Here is a 19,599-nt window from a genome sequence, read left to right as displayed (position 1 = left end):
TTATTTTCCTTAGCGAAACGAGGCCTTAGTATGAAAGGTTTGAATGTAATTGCATCCACGACTTTTGGAGGACCATATCACCCAAACGGGAGACCAAAGCTCTGCCAACTTTCAAGTTCGGACAATTACGTAGACCCCATGCGGACAACTACTCGTAACAATGAATTAGGTATACGTCAAGCACCTCGTTTAATTCTGAGGCTCTGAAGGTAATGATTGAACATAATTTCGAGTGGCCTCAAGATTTGGAATAGTTGACTTCCGAGAGATTCAAACATACTACCTCATGGTCGAACACTTATTACTTTCTCGTATTCACTTTGCCATATACATCTCATGTCCAAGTTGCCCTATTAATGCCCCAACCGTATGATGTGTGCAACTTAAACCTATTTATGGTCAAGAGTCATCAATCTCTATCATAAAATGTATACTAGGTTTTATTAATTACTTTGTTAACTGTAATCTATTTGAACCTGGATATATAGTTAAAAAAGAACGATATGATAAGCAATATGTTTTGTTAACCCCAAGAGGTTAGACAAGTGGTCATCTCACATCATGCCTAAGCGTGCGAAATAACTGTAAAAGAGGTGGTAGCGATTAGTCCGAGGTATGGACAAGAGACGCTGACTCCCTGCAGTGCCGAAAAGGCGCTGCAAACTGCAGCCCCCAAAATGACGTGGTTTTGGGGCAAGTTACACGCGGCCAAGCCGGAAGCTGGAAAAGTGGAAAGCGTCAGAGGGAGGAAAATTATTCAGTGCTTCTACCTTTCCAAATTCATAAGCCCGCATATTTTTCCCAACAATCCATAAATTTCTCTCTCTCTCTCAAACCCACTTCTCTTCTTTCTTTCTCCATTATTCTCTAATCTTCAATCCAATACTTTATTTGAAAGTATCAAAATACTTTATTTTATTAATAAAGTGATTTTAGAAGAAATTACTATTCCTATTTACTCAAACCACAAATCTTCTATTTTTCCCATAACTTCTCCTCTCTTTGATTTGCACCTTCAAGCCATGCACAACATAGAATTTTGTCCTCTTCCACTAGGAAAGCTCTGCCACATTGGGAAGATTTCCCATCAAGTTCCATACTTGGAAGAAAACTTGAGAGGGTAATTTTTACTAGACTTCAGCTCTTGGAGAGGAAGAACTCGGATTGTTTGATGAGAAAAAATCTGTTTTATAGATGAAAGTGTGGTATTGAAATAAATTCACCCATCAATGATGATGGTAGTTCATCTACCTGAAGTTAATAAGGATACAAATGTCATTTTAAAAGGTGAATAGTGTTATAGAAGGGATCCTCCATATTTTCTTTCATCCTCTAAATATGGAGGATCAAAATCTCATCCTCTCAAATAGAGGAGGTTTGAGAAGATGGGTTGGAAGAATTTCATACTCTCAAATGAAGGAATAAAGCATGGGTAAAAGCTCTCCCCTCCAGAAAATAACTCTCCTCTCCAAAAAATAGTTCACCGATTGTGTCTATTTTTAAGGCCTTGAAGACGACTTTCATCTTTTTTGCGAGATCAAGTTAGATTAACATTGGAATAAAGAACAAATTCGTCCATGATCAAAAAAAAAGAAGAACAAATTCGTCCAAAAAAACTAGGTTGTCCACATTTGAACAGTCAATAGTTGTCCACTCTTTTTTTGTGAGGTTCTTTTGTTGATACTGCACATGATTTGCGGAGAGAGAGATTGAGGTAATGGGTCTTCCACTCCGTTCCTAAGCTGCGATTCTTGAAACTTGAGAGTTGAGAAATTAAAAGAGGACCAGAGAGAGAGAGAGGAATGAGAAAGCAGAGCAATTTTTGTGGGTTTGGTGATTGGGTTTCAAGGGAAATGTGTTTGGAAGAGAGAGGGAAATTCGGATAAAAGAAGATGTGGACTTATAAAAATTTGGAAAAGGCAGAAGCACTAAATAATTTTTCTCCCCCCTTACGTTTTCCACTTTTCCAGCTTCTGGCTTGGCCGCGTAACTGGCCCCCAAAACAGCGTCGTTTTAGGGGCTGCAATTAGCAGCGACTTTTGGGCACTGTAGGGACTCGGCGTCCACATAAGGTGGCCCAAAATACTTTATATTAATTACAATTTAATTGAAAACACGTGCATATGGTGGCCGTAGAGAATAATAGAGCATTGTAAAAAAAAGTCCAGAACATACTCATGCAAATGATGCAAATAGCGAACACTAAAGTCATTTGATTTTGGTCCCTTTTCTAACTTTTTAAGGGTATATATATACACGTAAAAATAGCATTTCATACTCGAATGAAAAGGCATTGATCTACATCATTAGCCTTCAATGAATACATTCTTACGATTCATATTTAGACGATTTGTAAATTTTAGCAATTCATTATATGCTGACCTAATTTATAATTTTGGTTATTTTATTATTTTACAAGAAAAAAGAACGAGCAACGACTTAAAATAAACCAAATTAAATTGAGCCTTGCGTCCCAACCAAAATACTCGTCCCTGTGGACCATGTCGTCCATCACCATCTTCGTCCAAAAGCACTTGTCTTCTTATATATCCTCTTAATTTTTCTATCAATTTATTCTTACTCTTCGGCCTACTACAGGGAGCTTCGAAAGGGACTCTACGCATTGACCGTATTGTACGGTTGCGTTCGAGTTCATCGGTACCCTTCCCGTCGGTATCAGTAATGGATTCTCTCCCACTAAACACCGTTGGATAACAGTTCCAATTACGGGAGTGGATGGAGATAAGTAAATTTCCACGTGTCAGGAGACGATTGGCCGGGTGCTGATTCTTACGATACCTTGTGGTGGCCCGCTAGGTTATCCAGTCTTTGAACATGTCATGTGGTCGAGTGGGGCCCCTCTAGTTAGCGTGTTAAAAATTGGACGCGACTGACGTGGCGCTACGGGAGCCAAGATCATTTTTTGGTTTCTCGAGTTCCTCAACTACTACCAGCCACTCGTTTCTAGTTCCGCAACTACCAGCCAATATTGCTTTCAAGAGTTGGAGACCCTTTCACTCATTTGACTTTTCAACAGGGAATTCAGAATGAAAAGTTGTTTATTATTTACATTTATTTTAGGGAGACTTTCCAAAAAATCTCTTATATTTATATTTTTTGAGCTCAAAGATAAATACATTTTATAATCAAATATAAGAACAAATATGCCTATAAAAGTGCCTAAAACCCTAGGGTACCCTATGAAAGTGCTTAAAGCACTAAAACCCTGTAATAGGAAAATATACCCTAAAATCTTATAAAAGTACCTAAACATGTTTTGGCCTTATAGTTTAAAAGCTCAAAAAGTTGAAGAACATCCACTGAAAACTATTTTGCTGGCGTCCATCCCCTAAATGAAAACTATTTTACCGTTCTTATGCCTAATTTTTCTTTTATTTTTTGGAACTCATTTTTTACGGGGTTGGTTGAAAAAATTATTTTAAAATTAGTGAACATAATAAATTATTTGTGGGATACCAAAAATGGGTTCCACGAAAAAACTGTGTGTAAATCCTATGTGGGGGCAGCGGGTAGCAAATTAAAACTGTAAACAATAATGTTTGGGAGTCCTACTCATTCTAAATAGTGATTTTAGGGAGAAAATTGTTATTTGAAATAGGAATGAGATGCTCTAGTAGTCCCTTATAAGGGGCTGGACAGTCCTTTCTGGATCATTTTCAAATCTTTATTGGGATCGCGTTGATGATTGGGGCCGCTGATGTTTAATAACTTGGTCGAGAACATTAGGCACGCAATAAAACATGGTAATTGGACATCGGTTGATATATGTATTTTCAAAATATATTTGTCTTCAACAATATGGGTGTAGAAAATAGTGCAATGCTGGACAAAAATCTGTTTTTTTAGAGATAAATATTTTGAGAACTTTGTTTCGGAAAAATAAATGTGTTTTGAGAACTTGTGGGGGTTGTTTGTATAAAAATAGCACATAGTTTTGAAAGTTTAGAATTCAAGTTATGATTTCACTTATGTTTTGAGAACTTGTGGGGGTTGTTCGTATAGAAATGACGCATAGTTTTGAAAGTTTATAATTAAGTTATGATTTCACTAAGAATTCAAGATAATTAATGTGAGATTGTTTCAAATTGATTTTGGCAAAGCAAATGACTTTAAGATTGGAAATGCTTTTAAACCAAATATTTGGGAGGTAACCAAAAAAAGGATCCACGGGTGCACTACAGCATCCCCGTATAGTTATAAAATTATATGTTATAAATAAAATTGGGCCAAATAAGTAGTTGCACAGATCCAATCACACATCTTTTATATGCATGCAGGCCCTGTACATGGTGGAATCCACGTGTATGTAAGAGTTGTGTGGTTGGTCAAATGGGAACGTGCATTGAAACCTCATAAAGATGAGAAAATTTTGGGTACAGAAAGGGTATTGCCACATGGTGCCCGACACTCCATCCAAGCCATCCAATACACTTTTGAATTGCTCAAATTTAAAGAGGTAAATTTTAAATGCAAAATGTCCAAAACACCTCCCTCAAATCTGAATTGTCCAAAAATATATTGAACAACTCGAATGAAACGCCAGGCACCACGTGATAATATCCTCTCTGTGTCCAAAATTTTCTCAACAAAGATGGTTAAACCCATAAAGGACTAGAAAGCAACATGCCACATGGGTTAGATAGACTGACTTAGTCAGAGTCAAAAAGGTAAAAGAGTAAAAGCCAAAAGATTGTTAATCCATAAATAGATAATAATAAAAAAAGAAGAAGAGCAGAATCAAGATAAAAATAATCATTCTCATCTGAGTCATCTCTATAAAGCCCAAAACACACACTCCTATCACAAGCAGCGCTTTCTGCTTTGAAACCGAAGCAGCCATGGCCGCCGCCTCCATCAAAAGCAACAATAATAAGATCTCTCTTGCCATGGAGAGGACCGGCCAATGGTAATTCAAACATCAGATTTATATATATAGTACTATAAAAGAAACTCAGCCAAATCACGTTAAATTTCCTTCAAGTTTCAACAATTAACAAAATGATTAATGAAATGTTCTTTCACTAATCATTTGCAGGGTTTTCTCTCAAGATATTCCAACTGACGTCGTGGTCGAAGTGGGTGAAGTCGGTTTTAATCTTCACAAGGTAAGAGTCCTAGTTTGAATTTATCTTTCTCGGCAGTTTTTCAGATTCGAAACTATTCGACCGGCTTATTTCTGGAGATTCATATTCGAAATTGACAAGAATATTAAAAAAAGACAAATAAAATGAAACGGAAGAAGTATTTTCTCGTAAAAGAACCTGTTTTTTTTTTTTAATCCAAGCATTGAAGGGAGGAAGGATTTATCTTCTTTGAACGACTGTTTTATTTTCAAAATCAATTGTATAAAAAGTTTTTATGCCACCAAACAGAGCATAATCTCTGTTTCAAGATTTACGAACCGATCGCATAAATCCAAACAAGCGTTGACACGATTTAACGTTACGCAGTTCATGCTAGTAGCAAAGAGCAACTACGTAAGGAAACTGATACTCGAGTCCAAAGTACCGGATTTAGCAAGGATCGATCTCTCCGACATCCCCGGCGGAGTCGAAATCTTCGAGAAGGCAGCGAAATTCTGCTACGGAGTCAACTTCGAGATCACGGTACACAACGTCGCCGCCCTCCGTTGTGCTGCGGACTATCTGCAGATGACGGACAAATACTCCGACGGCAACCTTGCAGGACGAACCGAGGATTTTCTCACCCAAGCCGCCTTGACCAGCCTCTCCGGCGCTGTTGTCGTGTTGAAGTCGTGCGAAGATCTTCTTCCCGTTGCTGAAGATCTCAAAATTGTTCAGAGAAGTGTCGATGTTGCAACCGTTAAGGTAACCATTTATGTTGATTCGTTGAGGAGAGAAATACTTATTTCCGGAGCAGCCGGAAACAACTTGTTTACAGCAACAGTACATCGCGACCGTCCAAAACACTTTTGGATGATCCGGATTTTAACATCCAGGCCGTTCAAAATATTTTTAGACGGTCGCAATTGAGCGCTGTAAACTCTTGTTTATGGCTGCTCCGGAAATAAGATTTTCTCCGTTGAGGAATGATAGGAACTAGAATTCTTTCACATGTTTGGATAGCAAATGATGTGGGTAAGGTGAAAATAAGTGGTGAGATTCATTGAGTTTGTTGGGGGGAAAATGATGAGAAGCAGTGTACTCTAGAAATATACTACAGCATGATTTTAAACGCAAACACCACATGTAATGAATGTGCACATAAGTGGTGAGATTCATTGAGTTTGTTGGGGGAGGGGGAGGAAATGATGAGAAGCAGATTAGATTGGTTGACTCTAGAAATATACTACAGCATGATTTAAAAGCAAACACCACATGTAATGAATGTGCACAGATTTAGACACAAATATATGATTTGTGTATAACCGTCTGATGCATGAGGGCATATCATATGACTGAGCATTTGGCGAATTTGGTGAAATTTGTGTCTAGGTCTGCGCACATCTATCTCGTTCGTAGCATTTTCTACTTTTTAATCACACCAACCACGGGGAAATTGACTAGGACTTAGGATTTGTCTCTTTCTTTATATATCTCAAGTTCGAAACTTATTAATAGTTGTTATCAATCCATATAGAGACGTTCCACATAAAACTTCACTTCTGCTTCAACTCTTTTTCCAAGAATTAATCGAGATGCGTAAAAAGAGATGCTCTGAGTTACCAAAGAATAAACTTGTCTGCATGAAAACAGCTGCCTTTTGGTGCATGTCTTCTAAACTCTAAAGTATTCACGGCGATTGGTTGTGTACTCTAGAAATATACTACAGCATGATTTAAATGCAAACACCACATGTAATGAATGTGAATAAATTTAGACACAAATATATGATTTGTGTATAACCGTCTGATGCATGAGGGCATATCATACAACTGAGCATCTGGCGAATTTGGTGAAATTTGTGTCTAGATCTGCGCACATCTATCTCGTTTGTAGCATTTTCTACTTTTTTAATCGCACCAACCACGGGGAAATTGACTAGGACTTAGAATTTGTCTCTTTCTTTATATATCTCAAGTTCGAAACTTATTAATAGTTGTTATCAATCCATATAGAGACATTCCACATAAAACTTCAACTCTTTTTCTAAAAATTAATCGAGATGCGTAAAAAGAGAAGTTACCAAAGAATAAACTTGCCTGCATGAAAACAGCTGCCTTTTGGTGCATGTCTTCTAAACTCTAAAGTATTCACGGCGATTCCCACCAATTTTCCACTGATTGATTCCTTTCCACAGGCTTGTAACGAGGCCAACTTCCCAAGCCGATCGCCACCAAACTGGTGGACGGAAGAACTCTCGATCCTCCCCATGCCCTTCTTCGAAAAGATCATCCAAGCCATGAAATCGCGCGGCGCCAAGCCCCTAACTCTCGCCACCGCCATCATCACCTACGCCGAAAGATCCCTCGCGTCCCTATCCCCACAGCACCTCTCCTCCGCCCCGCTCCGCCAGCAATCCTCGAATCCCGCCCACAAACAACTCGTGGAATCCATCGTCAAACTCCTGCCCCCGGACAAAACCGCCCTCCCCATCAACTTCCTCTGCCGCCTCCTCCGCACCGGGACCCTCCTCCGAGCCTCGCCCGGATCGAAAGCCGAGCTCGAGAAGCGGGTCTCGGCGGTTATGGAGCACGCGACGGTCGACGACCTGCTGGTCCTGTCATTCACGAGCGACGGGGAGAGCTTGTTGGACTTGGAGAGCGTGAGGAGGGTCGTGTCGGGGTTCGTAGAGAAGGAGAAGAGCGTGGCGGTTTTTAACGCCGGGGATTTCGAGGAGGTGTGCTCGGCGGCGATGCAGAGGGTGGCGAAGACGGTGGATGCGTATCTGGGGGAGGTTGCGACGTGCGGGGAGCTGAGTATTTCGAAGTTTAACGGGATTGCGAATTTGGTGCCCAAGGCGGCGAGGAAGGTTGATGATGATCTTTACAGAGGCATTGATATCTATCTGAAGGTAAGCTAATCGAGTTAATAAGGTTTCTGCTCTCTGTCATTACTTCCCTATATATTGGTTTGCCTAATTTTATATCGGATATTGAAGTTTGAATTTTGGGAACTTTTTTACTTTTGGTAAAAAAGTTGGATCGTGCGCATTCAAAAGTATTTTGAATGGTCAAATTTTGAAACAATTTTTCCATGTTCTCCAAGAAAGTTTTTTTTTTAAATTAGGATTATTGATTGCCGAAACGAACGGGTGAGATTTGCCGCCGCCGTGAACTTATTTAAAAAAAAAAACCGTAAATAAAGTATCTCTTTTTTGTGTAGTTGTTGCTGTATAGTTTGTAAAGTAATTAAGAGGTTATGTAAAAACTCAAAGTCAAGTTTTCTATACCAAAAAATGCTTATACCTCTCTGTACTTGTGCAATTTGAGTCGCAAGATTACACAAAAGTATCAATTTCAGTTGGTGAGATATCTTTTGCAATTCTGCAGCTGAAATTGTACGGGAGTAGAGAAAGAAACACTTTTTGGTAGGAATGGTACGTGTAAGATTTTCAAGCTTTTAATTTTAGGATTAACTTGTTTTGAGATTTCTTAGCTCGTATTCGTTTAAGATTAACTATATTGGAGTTCAATAGAGAACAATTATCGATGGTTACTTACTTTGAAGTGATATATTTAGCCAGTCCCAGGCCCGCGTAAATACAAGAGCTGTACGTTTTTAGCAAATGAACTGTGAGATCTTATATTTGTTAGACACCGCGGGAGACGATGTCAAATCAATAACGATAGTAAAAATTTATGTACTCGATCATAATTGATGAGAGATTTTTTAGTGTCGAGTGGGTAAATTTGTTGAAATACGTATTCACGTTCATAATTCATTTGAGCTCATCCACACGAGGAATTGATCTTACTGCCGCAGGCCCATCCGAACCTAGACGAGATCGAGCGGGAAAAGGTCTGCAGCGCAATGGACCCACTCAAACTCTCCTACGAAGCAAGAGTCCACGCTTCACAAAACAAACGCCTACCCTTACAAATCACCCTCCACGCCCTCTACTACGACGAGCTCAAGCTGAGGAGCGGGTCTGATCTCGGTCACAACACCACGAAAGACGCTCCGACAACTCGAGCCCAGGTCCAGGCCGACGTGTCATTGATCAAAGAGAACGAGGACTTGCGCGCCGAGCTACTGAGGATGAAGATGTTGGTCACCGAGGTGCATCAGGGCAAGAACCAGCAGGGGAGCTCCTCCTCTGCCACCAAGGGCGGCGGCGGTGGCCCACGACGGTCGACGTTCTTTTCGTCGGTGTCGAAGAAGCTGGGGAAGTTGAATCCGTTCAAGAACGGGTCCAAAGATACGTCTAGCATTGAGGACGTCGTGGATATTACCAAGCCTAGAAAAAGGAGGTTCTCTATTTCTTAGGGGAGGGAAAAGTTTGTTGAATTTGTGTAAAAAAAAAAAAAAATTTGGATTTTCAGTTTTAATTTGTGTCAAAGTGTGTGATTTCTTTTTCATCCTTGCTTTGTGGGGTGTTTTGTGACATAGTACATCTTTTTCGAATAGTGTGTATAGGATCCATATATACTTAATTTTACGAGGCAAATTCTTGTTCGGTCATCGAGGTTAAAATTGGAAAACTCTCAATTTCTTCTCAGTTTTTTCCATTAAACATGGGTATTTGCAACAGTAGTTCATGAGTTGATTACTCTATTAGATACAGTCTAGGTAAAATCTGTGAGAAAATCCAGGTACACAGTTTAAAAATGATCAGTACTTCTCTCCAAACAATAAAAAAGGGATTAAAATTAGTATTTGCTAGCTGTGACATTCTAGCATTTTTCTTTATTACTGGGGTGATATACGAGCCGAAGCAAATAGTTGATCAAGTTTGAGATTTGATAACTTAACGAGTTTCAAAAATAAGTTCAAGCTAGCTTAGTTTGTTTATAAGACGAGCCAATCGCAAACAAGCTATAATCAAGCCAAACACAAGCCGATTCCAAGTAGCTTGAATTTTTGTTATACATAATAAGCTGAGTGAGCTGAGTAGTAGCTTGTTCAAGCTTGGATTGAAATCTTAACGAGCTTCAAAAAAATATTCAAGCTTGGTTTGTTTATATTCAAACTAATCTTGAACAAGCTTTTAACTAAGGAGCGAACACGAGCTCAGATTTGAGTAGCTTGATTAATTCGTTTAGAAGCCCTACTGGTGATTTTGTTCATAGTATCCGTTTACGTGTGTAAAATCAGCCCACAAGGCTCCATGTTCGCAACCATATGGCCCTAGACAAGGCCTGGAAAAGCCCACAACAGTTGGGCCGTTTTTTCATAACCTCCTACGATGCCAATTCCACCATTGAGTTTGTTCTAAATGTCACTTCCATTAATGGTAAATGTATTTTGTAAAAAATGGACCTAGTGGTAATTAAATATTCTATCTTACCTTAATAGGAAATACTTTTTATTTTCTGTACCTAATGGTAATAATCCCATTGTTCTTTTTAGCTAGTTCCTGAAGTTCTAATGGAATAATAGCTTCTTTCTACAAATACTATTTGAAGAGTAAAAACAAAAGCATAAACAAATCTCTGATTTCCGCCCCTTAACTAATAAATTTTCAATTCAAACAAAAAATGAATTCTAGAAAAGAAAAAAAAAACAGCCAGGAGGCCTGTGAGCGCGACACGTGTCCCTTGTGAGGAGGCCTACCAGCGCGACACTTGTCCCTCCATTCTATACGATTGATTGAAATGAAGAACTTTTTTTTCCCTCTTGTGCCAAATCAAGATATGGTAAAACTTTAATTATGATTGCTCTCACATAATGATTTCCCTCACGGTTATGGTAATCTATACGGCAAAATTTGAATTCAAAATCTACATGGTAATCTATAAGGAAGTCCTAAGAGCATCCGCAATGGTACTAATCAAAATCAATAATCAAAATGTGTCACGTCAGCATTTGATTATCTATGTAGTCCATAATCAAACTTAACAACATCTACCTCCACATTGGTTATTTTTGTATCCTAACAAAAAAAACCCCCACAATACACAATGCACATTTGTCGAATCGCAAACGAGTTTTAATCACGCACCTGACCACACCAAATTATTCGTCTCGATGAGACGATTCCAATATGGGGTGTTTTTGAGTTATTGAGTTTTGAGTTTAATTGTTGAGTTTGGTTATTGAGTTTTGGTTATTGATAAAAGTTGTTATGTTTGATTATGGAATGGGTGGAATTTGGTTATTTACTAAAAAACTTGTAACTTTGCTTATTACAATGTGGGGTATTTTTTGAGTATTGTTATTAAATTTGCTTATTTACATCCATTTGCTTATGACAAATGCGGATGCACTAATGCTATAATCTGGCAAAATTTGAATTCAAAATAATGAAGGCACGGTTACGGTAATCTGCTTATTATCTCCATAAGTAATGAGAGAGAAAGCGTTGTGGTGAGAGGAGAGAGAGGATTTCAATTCGAACCGTCCAAAAATATATTGGATTGCCCGGATGTGCCAAACGGGTATCACGTGAGAAATACCTACCCGGCACCAAAAAATCTCTCCACTTTATGTAATGCAATCACACCCAATATATATCCTTTCCCGGGATTCCTGATTGCCAACATTTCCATTACAGAAAGTCTAAGAAGCACGATACTGACCCACGACTCAAATCAGGACAGGCCAGAAAATAATTGGGTGTTGAAGGAACATCTACGTGTAAGGCATTAAGGTAATTACAGTGCAGACCAATATTTTCAAAGGTTTTAAGACTAATTGCAGTAGCTTATATATATTTCACCAGAATTTCTAGATATTCACAGTTAGAACCCCTTTGAATTTCTTTGTGTTTCCGATTTCTATTATTCATATTCCTGCCTTTTATTTACACAGTACCCCAGAGTAAAAATTGGTATCAAGTCAAAAGTATCCCACCATGATGGACAGCAACCCTGTCATCACATGGGTCAACACTTTAAGTGATTTGGATGTATTCACCGAAAGCAGAGAAATAATCAACCACTTTTACTGTTTCAACCACTCTTCACCAGCCAGAGAAATAATGAGTTCAGCTACTTTTGGATATCTGTCTTTGTAACAATAATAGAGAGACTTCTTTATTCAAAGGAAAGTTGAAGGATGTGACGATGCAAGCCAGTGATCACGCGACATCCACTATTCTCTTTGAAAAACCGGATCTCTTTTCTTAGAAGGTTAACGGTCATTCTATTTCTAAGTCTATAAATAGGGTTGAGTCTTTCAGTTGTACTCACGACTCTCCTAACACTTGAACACTTGCTATCTATAAGCATTTGTTGCATTTGTAATTGGTCGAGTCAATCTTCAACAGTAGAGCATTTGATCTTTGTAATTAGCAGTTTGCAGTAATAATATTGTAAGTTTCTTTTCAGTTCTTCATTGTTCTTTAGGGACTTCCGAAAGGGAACACCCCCATGATCATAAATAAGTTGAATATTGTATGAATTATATGTCTGTATTACCCAAAGATTTTAATCCAGTTTTGATTATCACCAGTATTTAAAATTCAAAATTTTAAAGAAGTAATGACTTCAGGCCTTTAAACCATAAAGCCTTCTTGAGTCTTAAACCCGTTTTACCAGAGAGTGGTGTTGAGGGAACATAGTATTCGGAGGTAGATTAAGAAGGAAAGTAAGGAATTCCTTTGAAAAGATTTTGACACACAAAATAAAGTGATAATGAAAAGAAAGATTAATTAATGGGTAATCAAATATATCATTCCATTTACAATATCCAGTCTATTTTAAACAGTTTATCTGAGTTTATCTGGATCATGTGGTGGTAAGTACCGAATAGGATTCACAAATATTTGGTTATAAGCTTATATCTTTGCATGCATGAACAAAGAAGAACATATCTTGATTTACATTCGTAGATTGGAAGAAGAAATATTTACTCAAAACCTTTTAATAAATAGGCTTCTAAATACAGCTTTATATACAAACAAACCTAGATCTAGTACCACTCTTACTAAATTCATAGGGAAAGAACAAGATAAGCTTAGAAATTTAGAGCAACAATTAGCTGAAGCACAAAGGCAATATCTTAGAGCAAAACCATTTCAGAATTAGGATTGAACTGTAATTATAAGAAGTAGTAGAGAAAAGAGTAATTAGTACATATAGATGCACCACGTGTAACTAAATTACACCACACAGAATAATAACTTGAACCGTGATCATGGATTGGAGCATGATCTGATGTCCTGGTCCGTTGCATCACTCTTTCCATTAAGCCATACTTGCTACCTAATGGAGTAAAGGGCCCCCCCTTTCTTTTTCTCGTTACTTTTCTTTTTAAAAAGGCAGAAGATGGGGATTGATAGCCGGGTCGATCCATCTTCGCCATAATACAACTTGCTGTAATCGATCTCCTTTTTTTTTTTCCTTTCCAAAACGCTCTCTCAATTACAAAAGATTTCGATTTCCTTCCCCTTCCTAAACAGACACTCTAGATATAAATTAAAAATAAATTACAACTCGATAGAAACGGATACTATTAAATATGTGTTTTGTTGTAAAATTTATCAACACATAGACACTATAGCCCGTGGTCCTAACAAGTATAAACGATCCTTCATAGGCAACCAAAATACCGGGCAGCAGCTACGATTTCAACAATGAAGAAGCCATCGATTGGATTGGATCGTAACGCATGAATGATCACAAACACAGGATTCTCAAGCTGGGCCCTGTATTACAATGAATGTCCCGTGTATAAAAAAAAAATTTAAAAATCATGAATTGGCAAGAGCAAGAACTACAGGGATCTTTATGCACAAAAACAGAAAAAGAGGCAACTACAAGAGATGCCAAAAAAAAAATTCGACGAAAGGAAATATAGAAAGAAATAGATTTAAAAAAAAAAGAAGAAGCTCAAATTGTGATCCTCGATGGACACCAATTAATAATAATATCCAACAAAACAACAATCAGAAAATAGCTTCACAGAAGAAGTAATACTATCTCAGACTCTACTAAAATAGAACCCAAATGAAAGAAAACCCAGTGAGCCCTACACTTCCTTGTTGGCACCCCCCCTGATGGGAATAATAACATGTGCACCATTACGTACGCAGCTCGACAGAAAATTAAATAAAAAAAATTTAAAAGGAATGGATTCAAATGACAAACTAAAAAATTTAAGATCCTTCATACACCAATAATACTGTAGTAACATCCCACAACATCAAAAATGGGTTCAGCACATATTCAACAATTAAAAATATTCAACCCATACAACCATAACAAACAAATGAAAATTGTTTCCCAGTGAAACAAAACAAAACCCTAATTAGAGAAAACCCCGTGAGCATCTCAGAAGGTGGATGCTTCATCCGTTCCCTTGTAATTGAGGATCATATCTTCAATATAGTCCATATATTGCTCCTTAAATTCTAGCTGTAAAATTCAACAAGAACACACGGTATTAAAAATCAAAGAAAATAAGGATAAACCTATCTTACACGAGTTTTGCATGATGCCAATACCATGCAAAACCACGTATCTTATACTAGTTTTTCAGATATTGCTCCTTTAATTTTTGTTGATGAATTAAAGGCGGAGAATAATGTGGCAGCAGGGTTCGATTTAGTAAATTGAACTCTTTTTAAGGTTTTGCAACTTCAAACCTATTTTATTTTTTTCTCGAGGATATTTTTGTTCCTGTGGCATATTAAGTTCTAATTTTGTGTGATGTGATGTCTGTTAAGGAGCGACTGGTGGACTATCTTGATGAGATGATCCTCAATTACGAGGGACCGGTGAGGAGCTCAAGGAATGTCGCTCAGCTTTCCTTTGGGAACAACCACAGATGTGTCTTTGGATGCTCAGAACTTGGTAAACAAAATGCTGATGTTGTAGCTGCATTGGCGACAGAGAATACAGGAGCTTTAAAATCAGAGGTCAAGCGGATTGAGTGGATGGTAAGGATTACATTTGGTGATTATGAACTCTCCTATTCTCAGTGAGTCCTCAACATGAGTGACATTGTGTTTTTATTTTCTTTGCTAAGGCCATCCACAGTGGTATAATCAAATGCCAATTATTTTTAAAGTTAACAATGTTGGTGCAAAAGATTACTCACAATGGTATAATCAAACTTAGCAACATTCTTAGAAATAATCAAATTTTGGGCTTTGAATAACCAAAACTAACAACCTTTTTCAATAATCAAATTTGTGGATCCTACACCACATAAGTTAACTAGTTCCAAAATTTGTATACATACGTGTTTCAACTAGTATTTTCTTCTTTCCTTCTTCGCCCACTCTTTTTTTTCTGGTTAAAAAAATAAAATTGAAGAATAAAATTTTTATGTAGCCAAGCTTTTTCGCTACTCTATATCTTTTTCACTTCGCCAACAAATTATTTCTCTTTCTTTTCCTCCAAAAGTGAAACTCATATCTCTCGATCATCTACAATTCAATCTATCGTCGTCGGATTAAGGTGTTTCACTCTTCTTTCCTGTTTCTACTACCCACCCAAAAAAAAAAAAAGAAAAAAATCATAATAGGAGGGAAGGAAGTCACCGATTTTTTTTTCAAAATTAAGAGAGGGAATCGATATATTTTAACTCATAAAAAACGTAAATGGAGGGAAGTGAATGACGGGAAACAGGGGGAGAGAGAATGAAATTGTAGTGGACCCCATATTTTGATTATGGACTGGAAGTGACCATAGTGAAGCTTAACATTGTTAAGCTTAGCAACCTCTTAAGTGAATAATCAAAAGCTGATGTATCAACTTTTGGTTATTCTTTTTTGATTATACCGCTGTGGATGGCCTAAGAGGACTGTATTTTACCCTCTTCCTCAATGGAGTATTTGAGGTGTATTCAACTGGGTTTAGGTATGTGAATTGTGAGGGGGGAAAACAAAGGAAGATAAATTAGTGTTTATGATATAATTCTTAGGGCTCTAAGGTACACAAATCGCGGTATTGAGATACATAACAGTATTGGTGATACGGCCATATATTGGCCGATATTTGGCAAACCCTTGAAATATCTTTAAGGCTCTTCTTGTTTATCCTTATTTCTTTCCTTTTTTCCTTTTTCAAATGTCGTATGGATGCGCTTCTTGTTTATCCTTATTTCTTTCCTTTTTGTGGAGAAGAAAAGTATTTGTATTACACTTGAACTCAAACTTCTTCTTTTTTTGAGCTTGGTACAAAATAGTTAGAACCATCCCTATTTATACTACATCATGGAAGGTTCTAGTACAAAGATATTTTCATACAAGATAAACTTTGAGATAATTCTAGAATTACACATGTGACTAAGTCTAAAAAAAAAACTCTTAGATATTTCATAATTCCCATGTATTTAATCACTTGCTTTCATAGTTTCCATTTTACGTGTGTAAGTTCAGCCGACAAGGCTCCATGTTCGCAACTACATGGCCCTAGACCAGGCTTGGAAAAGCCCACAATAGTTGGGCCATTTTTGTAGTCCCTGAAGTTCTGATGCAATAGCTTTTTTTTTTTTTTTTTGATCCTCGATGCAATAGCTTCTTTATACCAATATTTGAAGAGTAAAAACAAAAGCATAAACAACTCTCGGATTTCCTCCCCTTAACTAATAAATTTTCATTTTAAACGAAAAATGAATTCTTGAAAAGAAAAAGAAAAAGAAAACAGTAAGAGTACAAAGGTAATAAGTTTTTTTTTAAAACATAAGAAATGATTTATTATCACAAGCTAAACGGCACTAATACGATAATTCATCCCAATGACAAAATTCGACAAATCTAAGAAAAACAACCTACCTTTGGTAGATATACACTTCATAGTGAAATGTCAAAAGAACTAACTAGCGTCTATCATCTTGACATAAGCATTAAGGTCTCCAACACAAGTTACGAAACAGATCGAAAACAAGTTCGGCAATAATGTAAGTTGTAGAAAAACGCAATTAGCCCCCAAAGATCATCTGGGTTCAAAACAAAGTTTGAATCCCTGTAATGCACAAATAAATTGAGGCAAAGGGAGTACTTTTTTGCTCTTGTTGTGCAGTGTAAGTGAATTTGTGACAAAACTAAAATGAGTACTGGCAGATAGTATATGCTCAGTACGCGGCTCTTTCGTAAAGATAACGAAGAAAAGAAAGATTAGAAAGAAAGAAAAAAGAGTCAAGAAAAAGGCTTAAAAGATTAAATAAATAAATAAATAAAGTCTTAGCAAACCAATTTCAATTGATCGATACTCGGTCCACTCGACAGTGCATGTCTGACCAAAGAAAATCAATCCTTTTCAAAAAGAAAAGGTATAAATTTTCTGCCTTGCAATTGTACCATTCTTTGGTGAGCGAAATTTTTGCTTTTTATGTTTTTGAACAACTTTTGCTAGAAGAGCAAAAACACAAAAGTGTCACGCGTTGGGAAATTTTACAGTAGCCTATATTTAAGGAGAAGGGAATAAAATGTGAGACGTAAACCATCAAGGTATAAGAAATAATCAACTCCCAAAACACATTCTTCGCACCTGGCGAGATTCAAATCCTATGTCTCCTTACTTAGAAGGAGCTCAAATCATTGGTGCCGAAAATGTTTCTGTACCTCTATTCTTTTGTACGATTCACCCCCCGCAGCATTGCATAAAAATCTCTCATTAGTAAGAGAACTTCTGTGCGATTTTGCTTTCAACATTGGACAAGTACAGAGTTACAAATAGAAATTGGCGCAAGTTACCTGATGCCTAGGAGAGGTAGCAACTAGCAAGTGCCGCAAGTGGAGAACTTTACGAAGCACCAAAATAAAAAGTGTCAGGTGGAGTAAAGCACGGAATAAAGTTTGTGGAATGCTTACAACCCGGGAATCTTGTAGTGAGCAATTTTGTAGTGCGTAGTTTGAGTCGTTCATCTCGACAATCAATGGTTCAGATATGTTTGTTAACTCTTACCGGTAAGACTATACTTTGATAGGTAAAAGTTAATAACGAATCTGAACCATCAATTGGGGAAACGAATAGTCCGAATGATCACTGCACCACTATAATGACTTGCTCACTACAGAATCTCCGAGTCCCGGAATGTTTGAGTGAGACTGGGAAGTCTACATGGTTGGGTGGACCCCTTCCTTGGATGCCCAGAGTCATAGACACAAGGATTGACACTACACTAACAAACATTACTGGGAAATTTTGTGAGGAAAAGTCCAAGGCAATCAAAGAGCAATCTTTGACAATATGTCAACAAGGCTTCTCTCAGGTCAAATTTTGTGGCCTAACCTGATTGAATCGTTCATCTGTTAGGTTTTTAAATCACCCGTCAATTTTCAATTACCAAAAATTATAATCACCCTGAAAGAAAAATGAGTATTGTAAAAATCACACTTCTCTATTTTTGCATGTAATACATATGTGATCAGTTCATTGGCATTTAATGTTCATTTGGCAATTAGTGTGTTGGGTGATATGCCTGACAAGGACTTATCAAAGATGAACGATTCAAACCATCAAAAGGGACACGAGATGAAAGCTGTTCGACCATTACTCAAAATATAATTTGACAAATGGGGAAAAAAGATCGATTCATTGGTGTATATAATTTATTCTCTTAGAAATATAGATAAACAGAAAAAAAGGAAGGGAATTGGTTGACTCAACGTTACAATCGAAATTTAAATATGTGGATTCTTCCAGCTAGGAAATCAAAGACATGAGATTTGCTGCTTCATTTTTTCGGACTTTGGGTTGGTGCTGTGTACTGCACCGTGCTGCGCACTTCCGAGTCGTCGGATTGTGAATTCGACAGCTCAGATCTCATTTCGTCAACCAACGATCGAGAGCCATTCACTGCCGATATGAAATCTGAGCTGTCGGATGTACGATCCAACGGCTCGGAGGTGCGCAATATGGTGTTGCGCACACCACTGCACACCACTATTCCCAATTCCTTTTTTTCTGCTTATTAGACCATCATGGTGTACGAGATTTGTTAATTAGGATAGGAAAACAGGAGACCCAACTCCCGGAGATTGATTATTAGCTCAAGAAATTTCAAATAACAACACACTTTCTGACTTTCAGCATATAGTAATGGAAAAAATCTATGGTATCCCCTCTCACGGTATGACTCAAACATAACCATATTGTTGAAATTTGTCCCACATCGGTTAATTATCTCCTCCAAAACTAGTATATGAGACTGGGCAGCCTCTCCACTCTTTGCCAATTGGTTTGAAGTTGGATGTTGTTACATGGTATTAGAGCGGGGCCCGTTCCGCCCCACATTTATTTTGTATATACTTAATTTTAAATATTATTAATAATTATTTGTGTATAACTACTTATAATCTTAATAATTTTGATTTAATTTGATAAAAAAAAATAGGTAATTTTACATTCTTATTTTTCAATTTATTTCCTAAGTAAAAAATAAGCACGTGACAGTTGAAGTAACCTAAAAAAAAAAATTGATCGGTATATTTTAACTGCATTAGGCTAGAATCATTTCAATGTACAAATGTAAGATATTGAAAAGCAAAAAAACTTATGATATATTCAAATTAAAAATATATGTCTATTAACCCGACTCTCGAGACCAAAATTCTGACTCGCTG

The 19,599-nt window shown here is 37.3% G+C and overlaps 1 protein-coding gene across 1 annotated transcript; it reads left to right on the top strand.

The window, feature by feature from the left end:
* The first annotated feature begins 4,759 nt into the window (after positions 1-4,759).
* LOC131319134 (root phototropism protein 2-like) lies at positions 4,760-9,617 on the top strand. The gene is made up of 5 exons (XM_058349277.1): positions 4,760-4,927; positions 5,057-5,126; positions 5,472-5,849; positions 7,282-7,995; positions 8,907-9,617. Exons 1-5 carry the CDS (start codon positions 4,860-4,862, stop codon positions 9,408-9,410), a joined length of 1,734 nt encoding a protein of 577 aa, XP_058205260.1. The 5' UTR covers positions 4,760-4,859; the 3' UTR covers positions 9,411-9,617.
* Positions 9,618-19,599: the final 9,982 nt, after the last annotated feature.

The sequence above is a fragment of the Rhododendron vialii genome, chromosome 1a (assembly GCF_030253575.1).
Source record: "Rhododendron vialii isolate Sample 1 chromosome 1a, ASM3025357v1".
In the NCBI taxonomy this organism is placed as follows: Eukaryota; Viridiplantae; Streptophyta; class Magnoliopsida; order Ericales; family Ericaceae; genus Rhododendron; species Rhododendron vialii.
This window is presented reverse-complemented; position numbering and strand designations above follow the sequence as displayed.